The 21,440-nt window shown below is 51.2% G+C and overlaps 7 protein-coding genes across 7 annotated transcripts; 3 read left to right on the top strand and 4 right to left on the bottom strand.

Moving 5' to 3' along the window:
• Positions 1 to 478: 478 nt before the first annotated feature.
• BDW70DRAFT_157700 (NADP-dependent oxidoreductase domain-containing protein) lies at positions 479 to 1,497 on the bottom strand (the record flags this gene model as incomplete). Its single annotated transcript, XM_073740396.1, has 2 exons — positions 479 to 1,115; positions 1,163 to 1,497. The coding sequence occupies 2 exons, from the start codon at positions 1,495 to 1,497 to the stop codon at positions 479 to 481; spliced, it is 972 nt and encodes a 323-aa protein (XP_073598504.1).
• Positions 1,498 to 1,899: 402 nt separating this feature from the next.
• BDW70DRAFT_165759 (transcription factor domain-containing protein) lies at positions 1,900 to 4,395 on the bottom strand (the record flags this gene model as incomplete). The annotated part of the gene is made up of 2 exons (XM_073741822.1): positions 1,963 to 4,395; positions 1,900 to 1,913 (listed from the first exon to the last, which is right to left on the bottom strand). The coding sequence occupies exons 1-2, from the start codon at positions 4,172 to 4,174 to the stop codon at positions 1,900 to 1,902; spliced, it is 2,226 nt and encodes a 741-aa protein (XP_073598503.1). The 5' UTR covers positions 4,175 to 4,395.
• A 2,527-nt stretch (positions 4,396 to 6,922) lies between these two features.
• On the bottom strand, positions 6,923 to 8,642 carry BDW70DRAFT_131371 (putative short chain dehydrogenase). Its single transcript, XM_073735975.1, has 3 exons — positions 8,086 to 8,642; positions 7,692 to 8,030; positions 6,923 to 7,585 (listed from the first exon to the last, which is right to left on the bottom strand). Exons 1-3 carry the CDS (start codon positions 8,296 to 8,298, stop codon positions 7,274 to 7,276), a joined length of 864 nt encoding a protein of 287 aa, XP_073598502.1. The 5' UTR covers positions 8,299 to 8,642; the 3' UTR covers positions 6,923 to 7,273.
• Positions 8,643 to 12,319: 3,677 nt separating this feature from the next.
• On the top strand, positions 12,320 to 13,763 carry BDW70DRAFT_131367 (uncharacterized protein). The gene is made up of 3 exons (XM_073735974.1): positions 12,320 to 12,987; positions 13,049 to 13,482; positions 13,542 to 13,763. The coding sequence occupies exons 1-2, from the start codon at positions 12,553 to 12,555 to the stop codon at positions 13,451 to 13,453; spliced, it is 840 nt and encodes a 279-aa protein (XP_073598501.1). The 5' UTR covers positions 12,320 to 12,552; the 3' UTR covers positions 13,454 to 13,482; positions 13,542 to 13,763.
• A 744-nt stretch (positions 13,764 to 14,507) lies between these two features.
• On the top strand, positions 14,508 to 16,506 carry BDW70DRAFT_148456 (lysophospholipase family protein; the record flags this gene model as incomplete). The annotated part of the gene is made up of 3 exons (XM_073738870.1): positions 14,508 to 14,553; positions 14,611 to 15,250; positions 15,306 to 16,506. The coding sequence occupies 3 exons, from the start codon at positions 14,508 to 14,510 to the stop codon at positions 16,504 to 16,506; spliced, it is 1,887 nt and encodes a 628-aa protein (XP_073598500.1).
• A 1,498-nt stretch (positions 16,507 to 18,004) lies between these two features.
• BDW70DRAFT_131364 (uncharacterized protein) lies at positions 18,005 to 18,482 on the bottom strand. Its single transcript, XM_073735973.1, has one exon. It carries the CDS (start codon positions 18,447 to 18,449, stop codon positions 18,264 to 18,266), a length of 186 nt encoding a protein of 61 aa, XP_073598499.1. The 5' UTR covers positions 18,450 to 18,482; the 3' UTR covers positions 18,005 to 18,263.
• Positions 18,454 to 21,416, top strand: BDW70DRAFT_131363 (uncharacterized protein; the record flags this gene model as incomplete). Its single annotated transcript, XM_073735972.1, has 2 exons — positions 18,454 to 20,723; positions 20,772 to 21,416. Coding segments are annotated over exons 1-2 (2,735 nt in total), but the record flags the coding sequence as incomplete, so codon positions are not given.
• Positions 21,417 to 21,440: the final 24 nt, after the last annotated feature.

The raw sequence follows: 21,440 nt of genomic DNA, 5'->3' as shown, positions 1-21,440 counted from the left end.
AATCATGGAGAAAAGTCCGGTAAGCTGATTCCATTAATGGTGCGAAATAAGTTGTGGAGAGAATGTGGAGGTCCCTGCTTTTCCGCCAGAAGGTGTGGGCCTGGCGGATTTGTGGCGGAAGTCTCCCGTCAGTGCAATTCTACACTGTGAACAACAGTGTGTATCTTACTATGAAGCCAGGCTATGCTCGGGTGAGTGAAAAACCAGACCCTTCAGAAGATACTCTGATAACGCAAGAAAGTCAGGCACGCCAGTGAGCTTGTTGGCTATTCCTTCCTTTGTTGTGATATTCAGAAATGTACCAAATCACTCAACCTGAAAGCCTTTCCTTATCCAAGCCCTTGCCGTGAAGGGCATTTCTCTGAAGGCATGAAATTCAGACTATTGTTTATTTTTTTTTTGCTATAAAAAAGCCCAAGTCATCAAGGTTACAAGGACGATTTCAAACAGATCTTAATTTTGACTAATTGACTAGTATCTAAACAGTAAACTTTGTCTTGTTTACAGGAGCAGCATCCAGTGCAGCCTTCTTCACAGCATCTTCCCCAGCCTCATCAAAGATATCATAGCCCCAGAAAGCCGGAAAGTTGAATCGCTTATGGCGCTCAAGGGCTGAAAGAGTGGCAAAGGCGTCATCAGGTAAGCGCTTGACTTGAAGATTGGCCGCAATCCGGGACGGCGTGACACTCTTGGACAAGACAACCGTTCCGCGCTGCACGCCCCAGCTGGCCAGTAGTGGGCCAGGGTCCATGCTCAGCTGTCCTGCCACAGTATGAACGACGGGATCGTCGACCGTGCGCGGCTCGCCGGTCTGGTTGTTTCCTAGCGGCGAGTATGCTTCGATTATAATACCTTTGCTTTGACAGAAGCGAAGAAGGTCGGGTTGTTGAAGGTAGGGATGGGCTTCAATCTGGTTGGCGGCAGGAACGACGGAGACCTTGCTTAGGAGATCTTCGAGTCGGCGGACGTTGAAGTTTGAAACACCAATAGCGCGAACTTTGCCGGTGTTCAGCAGCTTCTCCATGGCTTTGTAAGTCGTGACATAGTCGATATCAGCTAGCTGGAATACACCGTTGTCGTCAAGGGGAAACCATTTGTCACTCGCTTTGAAGGCGCTATTTGCTATTAGCACGGTTGTTTCAGCCAGGGTTTGAGATATTACCAAGGCCAGTGCATAAGATAAAGGTCAAGGTATTCAACACCCAAGTCCTTCAATGTCTTATCTAGCGCAGGCTCGACATCTTCTGGCGCATGCTTCGTGTTCCACAGCTTTCCAGTGAGGAAGATTTCTTCACGGGGCACGCCTGATTTGCGAATTCCATTGCCAACTTCAGTCTCGTTGCGATAGATAGCAGCGCAGTCAATATGACGGTAACCCTGCTTCAACGCCACCTCGACGGCGTTTTCCACCTCCAACGGCTTGGCTTGCCATGTTCCGAATCCCACAGCCGGGATCTTTGCTCCAGTATTGAGGGTGAAATGGGAAGGGAGAGACATTGCAGAATAGCTAAGAAAGTGAATATTAGTGCGAGAGTAAATTAGAGTAGAGAATGCGTGGGTTCCTCCTGCTTAAAACTTGTGTCGGGTCATAGTCGGAGAAGGATGTCGGAAAAGCGTCGGCAAGATCTGGGTGGGTAGACATTGACGTCCGCTCAATAATGCGTAATGTGGACACTTTGTGAAATAGTGATGGAGAAACAGACCACGACCAGATGCTGAACTGCCTCTTAAGCCATTATGTGTGCAGCACTACAGACTCATACCGAACTTCTAATGGCGGATTAGGATGGAATTAGGATACCCCAAAACTCAACATACCCACGAATCAACCCTCACCGCCCAATGTGTCAGGGATCATAGGAAGCACGCAGTTGACAGGCCTAAGCTCTCTGACGTAGGTCATCCCATGTAGGCTATAAGTCATGTAAGTAATAGCTGCTCAGCAAGCGAGGAGGGATCTACCTATGGGCAAGCTGTCCAATTGCGGCCAAAAGTCAAGCATCAAGTCCTTGTCCGTCGCAAAACTATCAAATAAGTACTCAGTGCGTGGGTCCACAAAGTATTGTCCGTTCGAGCGAGGTATTCCTGGGAACTGCATGTAATTTCCGTCTGGCTCTGCCAGAGAAGAATCTGGCGCCATGTGCTCTGGATTCCGTACATGGTCATATCTTGAGTTTTCAGTCATCGGTAACTCGTCATCGTTCGGGGCTGCAGCCATATTTGAAATACTGGTCGGTTCCGTGTGTTCACGGGAAACTTCAGCAAAGGGTGACCTTAAGCCTAGGCGCTCTAATTCTCGGCGGAGGCCCTGCAGGATAGTGCTGTATTTCCACGAGGGTGCATTTCGGGAAGTTGCATCTGCGAGATGGTGCTGGGCCGTCTCAGATAATCGGTAGAGAGTTGGCTCGTCGAGAGAAAATGAATACGTCTCGTGAATGAAGCTGCCGCTGATTTGAGGTATTCTTCCTCGCCGCACCTGGATAAGATAGATATAGATGATGGAGAGAGCGTTGAATGCGATATACTGTGAGTACCAGAATGCATGGAATAGTTGATTTTCGCGAACAAAGGTGAGCACCATTTCGACTGCGTCTCGGGCTGCCGTTAGACACACTCCGAGATAGTGTACGTAGCTGGCTTCGCAGTCCGGCCATGTCCTCCCGTAGTTTCGCAGTAGTAGGGGTCGGGTAATAAACATGAGGAGGTGGTAACGTGCCAGCTGCAAAACTGTAAGCTGGCGCTGGAATATCGGAACGAGACTGCTGGGATGGATACTCCCGCTCAAAAGAGGTGGCAGTCTAGCGTGCCACTCGGCAACACTCTTGCACAAGGCTCCAATTGTATCCAATTGATCTCTGTGGGATATGCCAGCTACCACATAAGGCTCCTTGGCGGCTTGAGATAGCGTTCGAGCTAGCAGAGCATGGAACACTGGTGCATCCATCACACAGTCCCGCTTAGGAGACTGGATCGGTGTAGGCAAGAGATCGGTGTCATTTATTCTCGCGGGGAGCTCCTCATCCAGGTCCTCGTCATGCCACAAACGTGGTCTTCCTAAAATGACGCTGATGTATTTGTCGAGGGTGTATGAACACCATAGGATCCGACGCCGGCATTCCCTTTGTACTAGATCCTTTTCATCATCCTTTCTCGAGCGCCTGCTGTGTAACCCAAGTGCCATCATGAGTTGAATTGTGGTACCCAATGTAAACCAGGCTTTGTTCGCACGCGAAGAGCTCAACAGATACAGTACCATGAGAAATCGGGCCTGAGCTGACTCAAGCCTAGGTTCACCTATTTCCTGTGATAAAAGCTGCTCGGCCTTGGCAAAGTAGAGCTCGCTAGTTTTCCAACCAGCATCGTCCGCATCCGTTATACGGCCGTTAGCGTCTGGACGAAACATGGTCGCGGTGCTGAAAACCATCAAGAGCACCGCATGGAGGGCGGAGGACTGTTCGCGCACAGAACGGCCGCCATCAAATTGTGTATCCTCTTTGTATAGCTCACGAATTTCCCTTTCAATTGTTGGCTGGTGCAGTGTTCTGTACGTCGGACAAGCGAAGTCAAAGTAACGGCGAGCGAGGGCTTCTGCCTCTGCTCTGTCCGGCCATTCAAAATCACCCAGCTGGACTTCTGGAGCGACCCGGTCTCCAAAGTGAAATATAGACGTCTTGGAGGTGCGATCTAGGTCTCGCCCACTCGCTTGGGCGACATCCGACGGAGTAGCCGGGAGATCACGTACTGCCCATCCGAGAAATGAATGAGCTGAAGTAGGACCCCAATATTGATCGACGACCTCTGCTGTGGGTTGCTGCTCTGGCGGCTGCGGCCCGTATGGTGTCGTCGATTCACTCTCAGTCTCAAGCACAGTTTGCTGAGTAGTTGGGTCTGGGGAATCATGTCTTGGCCGCGAGTTAGATGGGGGAGGAGTCACAGCGACACCGCGTTGATAGGTGGTGTTGTAGGCGCAGGCCAATTTCCGACGGACACAGGGTCCGCAGGGGATCGTCCCAGTGCACGCTTTTTTCTTTGACTTGCAGGCATCGCAGGCTCGCGTCACCTTTCGCAACTTCCGCTGCCGTCCGCCTGAGGCGAAGCGTGGACGTGGAGAGGAAGGGGAGTCTCTAACGAGTACTCCCTCCGAAGTTCTGGAGAGTCTCCGGCCAGCTTCCATAGATCTGTCTTATCTGTTTCCTCTGATTAGACCACGGCCTATTCACACAGCATACTCATTGATCAATGCACTTTTTCGGGCCACGTTCTTTTCCGACGCGCAGGGGCGGATATGTCAAGACCCAGTAACACCTCAGCTATCAAGGAGTCCAACCAAATGATGAGAAACGCAAGTATGACCTGGATTTGGGACTTCTATGAGATTATATGAACATATAGAAACTCGATTTGTCCGTCCCTGCAACGTCTTGTTGACGGTGTTGATGCCAGGCCACGGCCGGCGGAGGACATTGAATTGGGTTTAGCGCAAATTCACCCGCAAAGGAATGTCAGTGCACGTGACATGATTTGATTTTTGAATCAAGGTACAGGCACAGCATGGCATTACCTACAGCCCTTAGCGCAGGTATTATGTGACTGTTAGGTTAGGTTGGGATGTATCGGGAATTTCTGTACTGAGCTGTTTTCCCCTTTAACTACTCAGATATAATGGAAGGTATTTTCTCCGGAGACATTTAATGGAAAATCCGCCGTATCGTCATTTCTGCCACTAAAGAAGAATGGAGATATCGGCACATAGTATTTGAGGGAATTAGAAGACTACATAAGTCGCTATCTGGCTGAGTATTTAGGAGTCAACATATTTTACACTCATGTTCTTTTTGTCAGTTGTTCTTTTTGTGACATAGGTAGCACGAGCATGTCATGGATCCGTATATTATACATTCCAACCTACACCATGAGAATCTAAAACCGCGTTCAACTAAGATCCCAGGAGGTCGCAGGCAATGGTTTCAACATATTGGAGAGACTACTCGTTTTAGGTGCATTTTCAAGGATCTTCATAAAAAGCAACCACTTGAGCAGGAGAGATTCCACTGATATCACTGCGTTTTACGTCAAATTGGGACCAGAGTCTTGAAAGTAAAAGAGAGACCTGCCCTAGATCAGAAGACATATCCACCCAGAGCTCGTCATTCAAACCGAACCAGTGAAGCTGCTGAAAGACAAGACTTCGACCCGGCCGCACTACGTAAAACTGCATCTACAGCCATAAGGCCTGAAAGATCTGCTTGACAACTCTATGCCAAGACCACAGGGACGTCAGTGTTACGATCTCGGGCACAATGCTTTGATAAGGTTCAAGTTCGGCTCGCGGTGAGTATCATGGGATGGTGCGCAGTAAGGCGGAGGCCGATCATGAACAAACTCTGTCCGCAGACGAGTCTCTCGCCACGTTGGGTAGAATTGTGCTCTGGTTTGCTTATCGAATCATCCTAACATGCGGGGCGAAGTACTGCCGAACAAGAGGGAAGATTACCGGGCTATGCAGGACTTCGCAAGAATCTTGAAGTCATGTACGCCTTGGCGAAGACAGTTGAATATATGGGAGCCGACCAGCCAGTTAAAGTGTTCTCAAAAGAGATCGTGGAGGAATACCTGTATTTGCTGAGAACGAGTGTCATGCTTATTCTCACGCCTAGTCCGACCAATTGCGCGTCCCGTATCTGGCGATTCAAGCAAAACAGTCAGCGAGACATATGTCGCGGTACCCTTCAGACGATACATATGGGCATTAGGCGCTAGGGTGGCAAGAGTCCTCAAACGCCGTGCTGAATCACCGAATATGATGGCCATTATCGGTGACAATGCAGTCATCTGATGACACCTCGGAAACAAATATCAATGTGTGATCCAACCTATTTCCCGTGCCTTCGCACAGGCAAGAACTTACTGACAAGCCGTGGTAAATTCCTCCTTTAACCTGCGCGAGCAAGTGGCTTATTCAATCAGCAACTTCCAAAGTCAAACTTGAGATGGCAGGCCGCGCAGGCGGCCACCTGCATGAGGAGTCAACGTTTGCTTGCTCATGTGTAACAGCTAAGTACGCGGACAGAGTATTTCCCAATGATTGGAGATTAGAGTTTTTTTTTCTGCCCTACAAATCGGGAGTGCATCAATCAAGTTCGCCCGGAAAGTCGTTTACCAACGGTCAGGTGTCGTTGCATTCTTAGTAAGGGCCGGTGGAAACCGACGCCAGGCCACCGGTGCGCCTTACAGACTCGCCTCGCACCCACCGAGTATGTCCTAGATGCGAGTGGTTGCTATTATGTAAGATCCTCTGCCAATAGGGTACTTCACGGAAGAAGACGAGAGACGATGTGGCTGTGGCTGACGGGAGGGCAACGCCCCGGCTAGCATCCGTGCCAGCGTGTTTCGCTGTTCTTGGCGAGATTTCAGTTTTGCCCGACTGCTGTCTTGGTCGCGATCAAAATTAGCCAATTCAAGGACAAGTCTTAACGGATGGCGCCTCAGATACTGACAACGCAACGGCAGGGCTGGCCTAGAGGAGCTTGAGCAGCCTGCTCTTAAAAGAACGAGTTCCCTAGATATGCTAACGCGATGGCTACGAGAGACTAGTGGATCGGCTATCACGAACCCAGCAAAAATCTGTTTGTCCCATGACCGCAGCGGTACGCAATGTACCATTTTGGGAAGGGTAGGCATGGAAACCCGTTGGCCGCCGCCTAGGCCAGAGACTTTGTTTATTGGTTTGAGGGATTGTTGGAGTCACTAACTCTTAAAAAATTGTAGGCTAAATCAGTCCGTTTGATGCGAGGGTAGCGTGGAACCGACCAAGTCGATATCCCGGACTCCGGAATCAGTGGAGGTAGGCTGATGTGATGGATCGCGGGGGAAGATCGACCGAGAGTGGGGTCATGTGGGCATCAGGATCGGACACTAAGTGGGCGAGCGCAGCGAACTTACGCAAGTTTATCCTTCTAGTTGATGTCAGGGAAGTTTGGAAGAAAACCGGAAGATGTGGAACCTCGTTAATTGTGCTGGAAAGTGCAAGTAATTACATGATCCTGAAACGAAACGGACGCTCTATGCAGCCCATCACAAGCCGTCAACACCATGATCGCTAACTCTTTTGCTCGTCAGATGATTAAGTAGGTGGAAAGAAAAGGAAAAGATCCGCTATTGCTTCCATTAACGCCATGCAATGATACCCCCGGGGCGTGCAATTAGTCGTAAGCTCAAGAGACCGAAACGAAAATGGACAGGAACGATGCGATGAAGTGGCCGCCAGGGCCAACTACCACGCGGCGTGGCCTCCATCGATGCGCAGGTCGCTTCCAGTCATGAAACTGCTAGCATCGCTGAGAAGGAAGACAGCCGCTCCGCGGTACTCCTGCGGAGAGGACAGACGTCCAAGCATGTTGTGCTTGGGCCACTCGTCGCGGCGCTCGGGGTACTGAACGAAGAGCTGCTCAACCATAGCGGTGACGATATAACCGGGAGAAATAGTGTTGACACGGATGTTGTACTGACCCCACTCGGAAGCAAGGTTGCGGGCGAGTTGGATGACGGCCGCTTTACTAGCGTTGTAGGCAGAGCAGATGAGACCCTATACGTGGAAATGTCAGTGAACTATCCCAGAGACGGGCAGTGATAGGGCGCCAAAGCGGGGGGGTGTGCGGGTGGGGGGGTGGCCTAAGATATGAAGGACTTACGCGATTGGCAATAGTGCCGCTCATACTGGCAATCAGTGCAATGCTTCCTCCGTTCCCAAAGCGAATCATCTGTTTAGCAACCGCTTGCGCGGTCATCATGACGCCGGTGATATTGACTTCGAACATCCTGTTGGCGTCTTGGGCTGTGTACTCCAGGGCAGGGGTCTCCTGCTGGATTCCAGCAGCGGCCACCAAGCCATCCATGCGACCCTCGGCGTTGGCGATTGCTTCGATAGTGCTGTGTAAGAGCTCTGTGTCACGAACATCGATGCGGCGGTACTGGAGCTCAGTACCGAGTTCCTCTCTGGCACGCTTCTGAATGGTGTAGAAATCGGGAGACTGTGTAGGCAATATGTTAGCTTTGGTTGCAATCCAAGAGACTTGGAGTACACACAGGCTCCTCGAGACGGTCAAGAGCGTAGACGCGGGCACCGGCTTCAAGCAGAGCCTCTGCCTGGGTCAATCCAAGGCCACGAGCACCACCGGAAACGCAAACAACCTTTCCGGCCAGACTGAATTCGGGCAGTCTGTTGGTGGTAGCAACGGCGGGTGCCTCCTGCTTGATAGGCACGACCGGAGTAGAGGTGGTTTCAATAGAGACAGACATGGCTCTTGAGGGTTGTGAAAGTATGTAGGTAGTAGAGTAGATAAAGAGAAACTGAAGTATAACAAGCAGGTGTTGCGCTAGGTCGAACGCTGAGAAGCTCGAGGTGGAAGAGAGATTGAGGAATGGAATTGATGATGGGAAACTTCTGAATCGATTTGAGGCCGGACTTTATACTCACGATGGCAGACTCGGTGGGAGGTCATGGGAGCTCATGTGAACAGGGAAAGACTGACAAAGGCAGTGATAGTTTGGTCCAGACCCGGGGCATGACAGAACAGCCTGAGGCCGGGGTTCCACCCCAGGTCACTCGACCAGCTTGCATGTACGGGGTCCGTACCTTGCTGGGGAATATTGGCCTTAGGTTCTACACTGTCATTATAATTGTTCCTACAAAATATATGGCCTGATTAATGTTGTTTCACGTATACTTGTCAACATACGTTAGTATGTTAGTACATTAGTACATTGGTGGCACAAATAAGCAGTAGGTTTAGCTTATTCTCTCGCCAATATTCACTATAAAGTACGAACCCTTCTAAGACAATGGGAATGAGATCATCATTAGACTATCCATTCAAACAATCCATGTCGCCATGACGCCTGCTGGAATTTTTTTTCTTGAGAACAATGACACAGTTCCAACAGGCATGGAGACAGTCAGGTGACGGTTGGTGGCGTTTTGTCGGGATTCCTATTCAGGAGATGCCGTAGCCGGCATACCTGGAGAGCTTAGGCTTGGGGAAAGAAAAACGGAGTGGGTGGTCCAGAACATCTGCGAAGTCTGCCGCAGCTGGTCACCTGGAGGGTTCTGGAAGCTCAATCAAGCGCATCGAATGTTCCATGACGAGGCTTGGAGTTTTGGAGTAGAACGCCCGCGGCCTCGGCTCCTAAAACTTCAGGACAGCAGTAGGGAGAAGGATGCCAGTTTGACAAATTTACAAATTTATAACTCGCGCATGGATGAATAGATTGCTGGAATGGGTACAGGATTTCTCTCAACGCATCCTTGGTTTCACAGTGCCTACCGCCTGTCTCCGCCACAGTCCTCGACTCCAGATTCAGAGATACGGATCAACTCCGGGGTTCCTGGCAGGCCCCATTATGGTAGTCCGTGCTTTCTGTAGTGGATTTCCGGTTTTCAGGTCACCCGACGAGCTTATCATTGTCGCATTTGTCCTATTGGCCAATGCCTTCAGGCTTTATTTTTATTTTTTTTGGACCCTGGTTTCCAGTTCGACACTTGGACATGCACACCCCCGGCATGACCGGCATGACCGTGATTCCGGCCACTTCTCTCTTTTCTGGGGCCCATTAAACAGTTTTTTTCTATTCTTGCAACTACGCTTTGATAATGTCGTGGCCCCGAGACGCGTAACCTCCATCGTCCCCACGGCAGGGCTGCCCAATTCTCGATTGCCTAAGCGAAAAGGAGACCGTGAGCCGTGAAGCATCGTGTGACCTCGGCCGGGTCGGAAAAGCGTCCCTCTTTCGGGGGGGGAATCGAGGCGGCGTTCGCCCGCTGATGAGTTCTTTCGTTTATTGTGTACTTCTCGCCGAGCCATGGGATGCATTTTCTAGGTGACCTCGGCGCCATCCCGCGGTTCCAATATCCTGAACCTAGTCTCTTGTCGGGCTACCGCTACATTCACCAGTCTTCTACCAACTTACGTATCACTGTAGCCACGTTCATCACCCTAGTACATTACCCATACCAGGTTGTGTTTCGTTTTCGAATAGCGTGTGCCAGCTTAGAGATCTTCCTTAAATGCTTTGCCGGAATGTACTATTACATAACTTTCATTAAAACCTTCCAGTTAAAGTCTCGGTGCTCTTCGGGCTTGTACCGGGCTGGCAGAGCGCAGGATGAGTATGCGGTATCCCGCAGTCGGCTCTTGGGCACCCCCGGGTCAGGTTTAACCTGATACCGTCCTTTGTCAGCGTGACAATGTATGTGGTTGACCCGGTCTGAGGACAAGACAGAGGGGACCTCGTGACTCGGGAGCAGAGATCCGGAAAGACCCCATGATCATAGATATCACATTCCATTTATAACCTTTGCCTTCGTCCCGGTTACCTGGTAATATCAATGTGATAGAGCTCTCTGTCCCAAAAGCATATCTGCCGTCCAGAACATCTGCAAGTTCCAGGATTAAGGTGGTCATGCCGTTGTTACTTTATTATAATTATAGGGCGCGGTCTTTTACTTTGTACAAGGGTACGGTTACAGACGTTTGTACCACTAGTTTCAAACAGGCAGACTGGACAAGAAACATCTAGTTCTAAGCAGGGCCCAAAGGAGGGAAACACTATTTCGCGGAAGTGACTCGCTGTCAGTAGCTGCTCTGTCTCTACTCATGGACAGAACGTGCTCATTACCGGAGTGAAGAGTCAACCCGTACAAACTTTTTGTTGCGAAGCTTTTCCCACCTCCTTCCTTTCACCCTGCTCTCTTCATGGAAAATCTGCTGTTGCGAATACGCCATTAGTGCGTAAGTAGTCCTTGAGAGCTGTCTTGCATAAACCCCACTTCATTTGAAATGTTGCTCATATGAGCCTCGCTTTACACACTTGTTTACAGCTCACTGAGTCTGGCTTGATCTACCTACCTCTCATAACTCCCCCTTGTGTCTGAGCCGCGTATGTGTGATGGTCCTGGGAATGAGCAGTTACGGCTACCCTTAGCATCGTGGCCACCGCGCTTCGCAAATGAAGTCCCGTGTGTCAAGCGTCCTCTCAGGGGCAGTTATGGAATGCTCCGCGCGCCTGCAATATGTTAACTGTAACTCCCGGAGCCTTCCACATATGGTGGGCTTTCTCAGTATCATTGTCATTTGAACATGCGGGGTCGCCATAGCGTCTTCGCAGCAGGAGTGTTAGCTCAGTTTGGAACGATTTGACACGGCACCACACTGATTTTTTAGAGGCCAGGAGGTCTACGTCGAATGTTCATGGATTTGACGGACACAAAGGGCTGGCAGTCCCTTCTAAACAAACAGTGAACAAGCGATGCCCTATGTGGCTTTCTGACTGCCATCATTCTTAAGTTTAGGATGGCTCACCTTCGCCTGGTCCCATACCATGACATCTTAAGGCTCCACTTTCTCGCCATTGGGGCGGTGTTGTCCATTTCGCTCCCGAAATGACTTGACTGACTCTGCGAAGACCTGACAATGGACGCCTCGGCAAGCACGGGAAGCTCCCTCTGGCTCTTTGTGAGGGCAAAACCGTCGCGGGAATGCTTATGATGTTGGACTTGCTGCAGACAAATCTCACCTTACTATCGCACCAATCCTCAGGAACTGCTTGTTGTTCTCGGTAACTTGAAAAATCTGGGATCCGGTCAAGAATATGCTCTCAAACCAAATTTAGCGTTATTAGCGAAGTCCGCGATGTATCAGCAAATGGGCGTACTATGATATGAGCTGGCCGACGAACGGTGAAATAGAGGAGAACCCCAGGCACCTCGAGTAGAGGGAGTAATCTAGATACCTCGATTTAGAAAAGTGAGTGCGATTGGGTGGACCAGGTATTGATCTCTTGCGACATGGACTGGTTGCGCCAACAGCCGGCCCACTCGTTTCGATGGCCTACCATGAGCAAGGTGAGGAGAAGACGGTTAGTGAGCAGAATCAGGAGGTTATACAAGCCGATGACTCCGCAGAAGACGCTGGCAAGGACATCAACCAATGCTGAGAGAAATGCAGATTTTGACATTCAGACGGCGAGTCAGCGGTGGATGCAAGATGAGCTGGCGACGGAGAGAACGAATAGACTACTAACAAAGAAGAACGCGTGCCCAAGGAGAGACATGCAACACCCTAGACTTATGGAGGGTGAGCCACAGCTGAGATTGTTGAGTAGGAAGACACCTATGGTAGGGCTAGAACTGCCAATGTCCTTAGCGCGGAAGAATATATATTATGAACGAGCTCATATAGCTCAATCCGTGATCAATGCTCGAGACTAAGGACTTTGCGCAGTATACATACTATATATTTCTTTTCTGTATAACGAATATTTTGAATGACCATGTGGAGTGATGCGAATATAGAACTCCTGCGGCTGATGTAACTCAAATAAGGTGTTTTGCAGCTAGGCCGTCATGCTGCACTGCCCCAGAGTTCAGGCAACTAGGTTAGTTAGATTCAATGCGTTTTTTCAGCCGCAACCTCCTCAGAAAACTACTGACCGGCCTGGAAAAGGGAACAGAGACTTAGTCTCGAAGAACTCAACAACCCTTACAGTGTAAGCGATATGGCCTTCGAAAAAGACCAGTTTCTTCCCTCGCAACCCCCGGCCAATGCCCGCTGCCGAGTAATCGACTTCGCAAGCACTGAGCCCCCGCTCCCTGAATACAAGAGATATCTCGCAGCTGTCATCGACAACGCACTCACCGAGTCAGAATGCAAGGAGCTTCTCCGCTTAGCTGAAGCGAGCACGGCCGACGGTAAGTGGGAGCGTGCCATGATCAATATCGGAGGCGGCCGCCAGAAGATATCCACCGATTCGCGCAACAGCAGTCGAATCATCCTGGACAGCCCTGAAATCGCTGAGAAACTGCAAGCGAGACTCTTACCTTTCCTGAGAGAATTGGAGGTTGATCGACTTGAAAACAAACCGCTCATCACGGGCCTTGCAGGGAGGAATCGTACATACAAGTTCACGCGATTAAACGAACGCTTAAGGTTCCTGAAGGTCAGTACCGTATACGTCTCCGTCCTACCTAGGTAGACGTCCTGTTACTGACGACAAGAAGTACATTGGGGGCGAGTATTTCCGCCCACACTGGGACGCACACTATACCACGCCTGACCGGCGCGAGAGATCGTATTTCACGATCCACCTATATCTGAATGGAGACGGAGAGCAGGACCTCCAGGAATTAAAGCGTGCGATTGATGCAAAGGGGCCAGAGGGGCCGGAGGGGGGATGCACGAATCTAGACGTGGAAGGGCGTTTACTGGGCGGTGCGACATCTTTTCTGCCGCGATATGAGGAGAAGGAGAGGCATGTGAGGGTCTTCCCGAGGACGGGGTCGGTTCTTGTTTTCCAGCAGAGTGAATTGCTTCATAGTGGGGATCCGGTGTTTCGCGGGACCAAGTTCACCTTGAGGACGGATGTGATGTATGAGCTTGTCGAGTCAGAGTCGTACTGAGTGAGAGGCGCCGTCGGTGCAGTGACGGCCTGGAATCTGGGCGTCAGCGTCACTCTGCAGCCAGTCTGCAGTTTGAGGTAGCTTGTACTTGTTTGTTTAGAGCTCGGATGAAAACCGAAATCAAATCAATTGAGATGCAAACTTCTGCTCTCTTAGATATTATTGGCCACCTGTGCGCATTCACATTATTCTGCAGCGTCTATGGTGACCGCCAAGTTCCGAGCTCTCCGCCGGGCTCTGGCTCCATTGTAGCAGTTCGTACTCGTTTTCCACTTCTGACTTTATCCCTCCATCACGCTGCATACTCCGGAGTTGTTATCCCTCGTTTTTCCATTCTCCTTTAATGGTTGACCCACAGCGTCCCGCAAATCACTGCCTCGATTCGCGAGAATAATCTTGCAGCCTGCAAATCTGTCTTCTTGGGTCACCGCTAGCGCATGCATCATGAGGCCGTGTTCCTTGGGCCGAAGTTCCTCGGACAGCTTGACGAGTCAAAGGCTGAAAGCCACGATTCTTAGCATGACGGTGAGCACTGAGCTACAGACTATCGGTATCATCGAATCGACGTTCAGATCCTGGCTAATTCGTGGCGGCTAAGAATAAAAACTCTAGCGTGGGCTGCTCTGCTGAACAACACTGCCCAGGCGTCCAGCACCAGCCACAACAAACCAGGAGAGCATCAGCACTAACGAAGTTCTTACTGCAAAGTTCGGCCTCTAGTTCTAAGCCCAGCGGAATTGCCGGATCCCTCTGCCCTGTGATATCATAACCTCCTGAATCGACGCCAATAGCGACCCGTAGTTCAAGGGATTGGCCCACCTAGCTCTGATCTCCGGCACTCTTGGCTAGGGAGCCCCGTTGCTAACATGGCGCTCTTCAGTAGATTCAATCTGCACTTTGAAATTGGGCTGAGCTGCCTCGGTCCTTGCGTCTCACATCTATATATTAACCGCGATCCTGGCCCCGCGGCAGAAGCCCCTTGTCTCGGTCACTCTAGTTAACGGACACCTTGCGCTGCCACGATTAGTGTGAGCAGCACTTCAGGGTTAATAAGATGAGGACTTCAACTACGGTGCTTGCTTTGGCCGGATTGCTGTCCGGTGCGTTTCAATTTTTGTCCTGTGCGTTATTGTTCTAATTTAATCTGAACCCTGCAGGTGCCGCATCGTCCGAAGTGTCGCCGGTGCAGCGGTCATTTCCCAATGCCCCTGACGGCTACACCCCTGCGAACGTGAGTTGCCCGTCCAACCGTCCAGAAATCCGGCTTGCGACTGGACTTTCGCCGAACGAGACTTCATGGCTCGAGCGGCGCCGCAATGTCACGCGGTCGGCTCTGAGTGACTTCTTTGGTCATGTCAGCGTTGGAAATTTTGACGCGGTCGAATACCTTGATCGGATCGGTAGCAACTCCTCGAATCTGCCCAACATTGGAATCGCAGTCTCTGGCGGAGGATGGCGTGCTTTGATGAACGGTGCTGGAGCCCTCAAGGCTTTCGATAGCCGGACAGACAACTCAACCAGCGAAGGTCAACTCGGTGGCTTGCTGCAATCCGCGACGTACTTGTCTGGCCTTAGCGGCGGTGGCTGGCTTGTTGGCTCCATCTATATCAATAACTTCACCACCATTTCGTCGCTGCAGTCGAACGATGACGTGTGGCAATTCCAGAATTCCATCCTCGAAGGCCCTGACGAGGGCGGCATCCAGATTCTTGACACCGCGGGCTACTACAGAGATCTGTACGATGCGGTTAACGGTAAGAGTGACGCTGGATACGATACAACGCTCACGGATTATTGGTATGGACTATTTGCTTGACCTTCTGCTCGTGTTTTTTATGCTGATGTCTCCAAGGGGCCGTGCACTTTCATACCAGTTGATCGACGCTGTACGCGGTGGCTCGAGTTACACCTGGTCATCCATTGCCCTGGGCCAGAACTTCCGTGATGCCGAGATGCCGCTGCCGATTCTGGTTGCGGATGGTCGGTACCCGGGACAACTCTTGATCTCCGGAAATACAACAGTCTATGAATTCAACCCTTGGGAATTTGGCAGCTTTGATCCGACTGTCTACGGATTTGCGCCATTGGAATACTTGGGTTCCCGCTTCGTCAATGGTTCCATCCCACGCAATGAGAGTTGCGTTCGTGGTTTTGACAATGCTGGATTTGTCATGGGCACTTCGTCCAGTCTGTTCAACCAGTTCTTCCTTCAACTCAACGGCACTAGCCTTCCAGATTTCTTGAAGGACGTCATCGGTGATGTTCTCGCAGATATTGGCGAGGCTGATAATGACATTGCCGTCTACTCCCCTAACCCATTTTACGGCTGGTTACCACAATACTCCCCCTACGCCGGCGAGGAAAACCTCGACGTTGTGGACGGCGGTGAGGATCTTCAGAACCTCCCTCTGCACCCGTTGATCCAACCTTCGCGCCACGTCGATGTCATCTTCGCGATTGACTCCTCCGCTGATGTTAATGACTGGCCGAACGGCACTGCTCTCGTCGCCACCTACGAGCGCAGCCTGAATTCCACCGGTATTGGCAACGGAACTGAGTTCCCTGCAATCCCCGACCAGAACACCATCGTCAACCTAGGATTGAACACTCGTCCAACTTTCTTCGGATGCGACAGCACTAACACCTCCGCTCCGCTGGTCGTCTACATTGCTAATCGCCCCTTCGTCTACCAGTCTGATGATACCATATCCAATTTCTCGACCTTCCAGCTCAGCACCTCACTCGAACAAAGAGACAACACCATCCAAAATGGCTATGCTGTTGCAACTATGGGTAACAGCACCGAAGACAGCAACTGGTCTGCTTGCGTTGGCTGTGCGATCCTCAGCCGCTCGTTTGACCGCACCAACGAGCAGGTTCCTGATATCTGCACCCAGTGCTTCGACAGGTACTGCTGGAATGGAACCCTCAACAGCACCACACCTGCCCCTTACTACCCTGTTGCCGTTTTGGGTAGCGGCTCTTCCAAGCTTTTCCCGGCTGTTTTGTCGAGTGTGGTTGCGGCGAGCATTGCGATCGCGACGATGGTATAACTGCTATAATTGATCTGAAGTATTTACATGTAAATATATACACGTTTTCTTGGTTTCGTTCATCTAAAATTTGGATAGTTTGAACAATTTCTATGTTGACTTTGGAGACAACAGTTCCCACAAAGAGGTGCATAAAACGAGCGCCGCCGTAGAATTATATGAATCGGCATAATTAGCAAGCCACCGTTGCCATGGGAAACGGACCTTGGGGCGCACACGTGATTTCCCTTTCTGGGTGCTCCGTCACAAACACCGCCTGCACCACCCACATTGACACCGGTCGGCCCGATGCAGCTTCAGGCTAACGACAACTGACGACAAAAACATTACTGATATATCGCGACAGCTACTCAAACTCGTGTCACTTTATTCTCGAGACGAATGCACCAGCAGTCCGGCGCTTGGGCTTATTCTTTCAGCACAAAACACGCGTCGCACAATGAACAATTACAGGTCGACGACATACGACTTCCACTAATTGCGACGTGAATCTAAGATCTACGACTCTGCTTCGATTATTTTTTCATTTTTGGGTATTACGCCTCATAACCCACAATGGCCCGAGCAGCGGTTATCCCTCAATCGCCTCCGAAGCGCGCCACACGCGGCAGAGCTAAGGTAGCAACAACACAAACGAGCAAATCGAGCGCGAAAGCCACCAGGGCCGCTGAAGTGAAGAAAAGAACCGGGCGGGCGGCGGTAGCGCATGCACACTCCGAGACAGAATCAGAGGAAACAGATGATGAGATCGGGGTTATTGAAAGTAAAAGCCGGGGAAAGACACCTGGAGCTAAAGGGAAAACCGGAACATCCAGGACGAGTCGGGGAAGGAAAGCGGCTGCTACGCCGGACATGGGAAGTGAGAGTGAGAACGACGATAACGACGAACTAGCACAGTCAGAAGCACCGAAGAAACGGCCAGGGAGGCCAAAGACAAAGGCCTCAGCCAAGGAGGAGACCACGAAAGCAGCGGCAAGTTCGAGGCCTAGGGGCCGACCCAAGGGTACGTCCGCCAAGGTGCCTTCGGACGATGATATTTTGAAGGAGAATACGCGGAGAAATGCGCTTTCCCAGGACAGTGACGAACTGTCGCCCTCACAACAAAGGCCGACAGAGATTTTCGTAACCACAGGCTCTGCTTTGCTGCGTAGACCAGCGAAGACAAAGAAGAAGGTCACCTTCCAGGAATTGACTGATTCCGAGGCGGAAGTGAGCGAGGCACCAGCTCCGACTGCGCGACGAAGAAGAGGAGCTGTTATCGCAAAGGATGCCGGTGATATGGGTGCTAAACCGGTCCGTAAAGCCTCTGCGGGGTCTACAAGAGGTCGCAAGCCTGCGGCAGCCAAAAAGGGTAGCGCTAAGCCTCTGTCACCAAAGAAGGCTACACAGGTAGCAAAGGCGATTTCAGCGTACGCCAGCTCCGATGGAGAAGAAGATGAGTTAAGCGGCGAGAAGGATGCTATCAAGCTTGTGGTACACTCTCCCCAGAAACGTACGTCAAGCGTGTCTGGGCTTGGCTCGCCCGTGAGAAGAATCAATTTCACTCCGAATAAGGTTTCGAACCCGGTTGATGAGAATGGCGAACCAACCCTTCCACCCCCAAGGACATTCGATTTTGGTGACTCGCAGTTCATGTCCAGCCCGGCGCGCCGGCCTCCGCCTTCGCCCTTCCACTACACATTAAAAGAAACACCAAGACGAGCAGCAATTTCTTTTCCTGAGAACCCGAATTTGGGCCGCCCAGAAACGACTCCGAGTCAAAATTCTCCCTTGCGAATTTCCCCGAAAAAGGCAAGCATAGCAACGCCCGCGCGAGGAACCCTGTTCGATCGTGATGGCGGTGCAATCCCACAACCGAATTTTACTCCCGGGCAAAACTCGCCTCTGAAGATGTCCGCTAGAAAAGGCATTTTTGGGGCCTCTTTCTCATCCCAACAACCCATACAACAGCAGAATGCGACCCCGTTCAAGTCCAGCCTTCTATTGAGTCCTGCTAGGAAGGTTATAACACCGTTTAAAAACTCGATGACGCACGTGCCAACACCGTTGGCCAAGGTGACTCGATTGCAGACAGATACGGAGACCGATGATGAGACGGTCTCGATGTATGATGAGTCGCCGCTACGAGGACAGAACTTTGAGGTTACGGAGGGAGGTCAGGCTAGTGAGCTCAATGAGGGTGATGAGGTTTCAGTTGACGAGCGTAATCCCGCGCTAACCCCTGATGAAAGCCCACTTGCTCGAGAAACCGAGCAGTTAGAGGAGGACCGCTCAGCCGAGTCAGACCATTCTACGGAGTCCGTTGAAGAGGAAGATGAAGGGATGCTTTTAGAAGAAGACGATGTTCACCCCCTTGTTGGTCCAGAGCTCGATGAAGCAGTACAGCAAGCGGAGCAAGATGTTCAGCATATGGTCAAGGAGGCTGAAAATTTTCTTGCCCAGGCGATTAACGAAGAACTATTGGACTGCGATAAGGATGGAGAAGATGGGAATTCAACTCCTCAGATTTCTCACGAGACGGAATACGAGAGTGAACTTGAGGAGGAACTTTTGCAACATGACCAAGGACACGGAGAGGCGGAGCATGACGAGTCAGATACCGAAATCGACGACGAACCTGGACCATCACCATCTCGATTCAGTCTTGCCGATGGGCTTGAAGATGTATTCACTGATGATTACCCCGCTAAGACGAACACTATGCATGACGACAAGGAGAATGAAGAAGATGATGAGGGTGTCAATGACGTGGACGATTCCACTCCTTACGGAAATGATGAGCCGACACTCGTTGCTGAGGCTGCTGCCGATTATTTCATAAGCACAGGTGCGATCCAGCCGTATGAGATTGAAGAAGTTGAGGACACTCCATTCATGAACTTCCTCCTGACATACTGGGCGCCAACCCTGCCGTTCGTCGAAGAACGCGAGCCTATTACTCCCTTCAATACGGAGCGATCACCGCCACCTATCACGCCGGAAGAAAGCCAAGATAACGTATCAAACAGTCCCTTTCTTCCCATTGACTCGAAACAAAATAGTCCGAAGGTGCTTCGGGAGCCATCTCTTCGCAGCCAAGGCCGACGTTTCACACTTCTGGCCGAGAAAATGAGTCAGTGGAAAGCAAGCAGTCCTGCAAATACCGAAATAAGGCCACGGCGCAGAGGCATTTTCTCTCTGGGGAGACCCAGTGATGTTGCAAGCACCGTCTCTCGGACACCAAAAGTGGACATCTTTGCAAATGCCCCGACCCTTTCGGCTGGACCTTCCTTCCAGATGGAGCCCACTCCTCAAGCGCTCGATATTCATGAAGACAAGGAAGATGAGGCGGAGGTGGTCGATGAGGAGGATGAGGTGGAGGTGGTCGATGAGGCGGCAGGATCGGAGTCTGTACGCTCTACGAGGAGCCCGATGGCTGAGGTTATGAACGACGAAAATCCAGATGGGCTCAGCATTTTCAAAGACCTTTCTGATGGCGAAGACGTAGAGGAAGAGCAACCTGAAGCTGCACAATTGCCTACTGTTGACCCGTGGGAAGAGGAAAAGGAGAATGGTGTACCATCCCCAGTTCCTGCCACACCTGCTAAAAATCCGTCGCTACCCAGACAGACATATCACACTGTGTCGAAGGTGCCTCTGAAACCCGAGGGCGGAGTATCGCCTTTAAAGAGTAACCGCAAGCGTGGTCGATCTCTCTCAATAACCTCTCCTGTGCGCTCTTCACCGAGACTCCGCAGCTTCGTTCTCGCTCCGCAAAAGCCTCGTGAGGCCAAATCTCCACCTCGCAAGTCACCCCGGCTCCAATGTGGATCAACCCGGAGATCTCTGCCTAGAGAAACCCCCAGCAAGCCAGTACCATCTCCGCAGACTAACCGGGCCCGGACACCCTCTCGGTCAGTAAGTCCTGTCAAGTCACCCTTCAAACAAGCCTCTGGCTGCCTCCGTGGTGCGGTAGTCTATGTGGATGTTCACACTACGGAAGGTGAGGATGCTAGCGGCATTTTCATTGAACTACTCCAGCAAATGGGAGCTAGATGTATCAGGAACTGGTCATGGAACCCGCGGGTAAGCGTGTCCCCGGAGGAGGATGCAAGTTCCGTAATTGGCAAGGTTGGCATAACCCATGTTGTTTTCAAAGATGGTGGTGTTCGCACACTGGAAAAGGTCCGACAGGCGCGGGGCCTCGTCAAGTGCGTGGGGGTCGGCTGGGTTCTGAAGTAAGTATTTCCTTTCATCCCGAAGGAGCCTGTTCTGACTTGAGACAGTTGTGAGGCAAGAAATGAATGGGTCGACGAGGCACCGTACGCTGTAGACAGCTCGATCATTCCGCGTGGCGGCGCAAAGCGTCGCAAGAGCATGGAGCCTCGAGCACTGAGTAACGTCAACGGAACTCTTGTCAAGACGAATGTCATTGGGTCATCTTCAAGCCGCAGGCCGTCCATGGCTGGGGGAAGCACTTCCAGGAGCGCAACGCCGCTTTCACGCAATGACCACTTGACACCGGATGACAACCGAGGGTACGAATCTGGCCATGCCGACGCGGAAAAATTCTGGCAGACTCCACGAACCCCCAGTGCTGCTGCACTGGGATACAACCTGGATAGCATTGGCATATCCCCCGCGACTCCGTTTTATCTGTCTCAGCGATCAAAACTCGTCCAGCAAACCTGTCCTCCGAAACAAACCCGGCAGGGCCTCTTTACCAATACCTCGGAAGACGCTCCATCCCGTCAGTTGAAGTCTAGGTTGGAAGCTGCTAGGCGAAAGAGTCTTGCACTCAAGCCTAGTGCTAGAAGTCCCTTTGTTGAGTAATTGGCAGTTGGCATGTTGGTTGGTTTTTTGTATCAGTGCATTGGGAGGTAGTTCTGGGAGCTTGCTTTTCATACCCTTTTGCAGGATGGTACTGGATCTTTCAATAGTCTGCTTATCACAAT

Source organism: Aspergillus foveolatus (genome assembly GCF_047715535.1).
Source record: "Aspergillus foveolatus strain CBS 279.81 unplaced genomic scaffold BDW70scaffold_10, whole genome shotgun sequence".
NCBI classification, from domain to species: Eukaryota; Fungi; Ascomycota; class Eurotiomycetes; order Eurotiales; family Aspergillaceae; genus Aspergillus; species Aspergillus foveolatus.
Note: the sequence above shows the minus strand (reverse complement) of the source record. Positions and strands in the feature narration are given on the sequence as shown.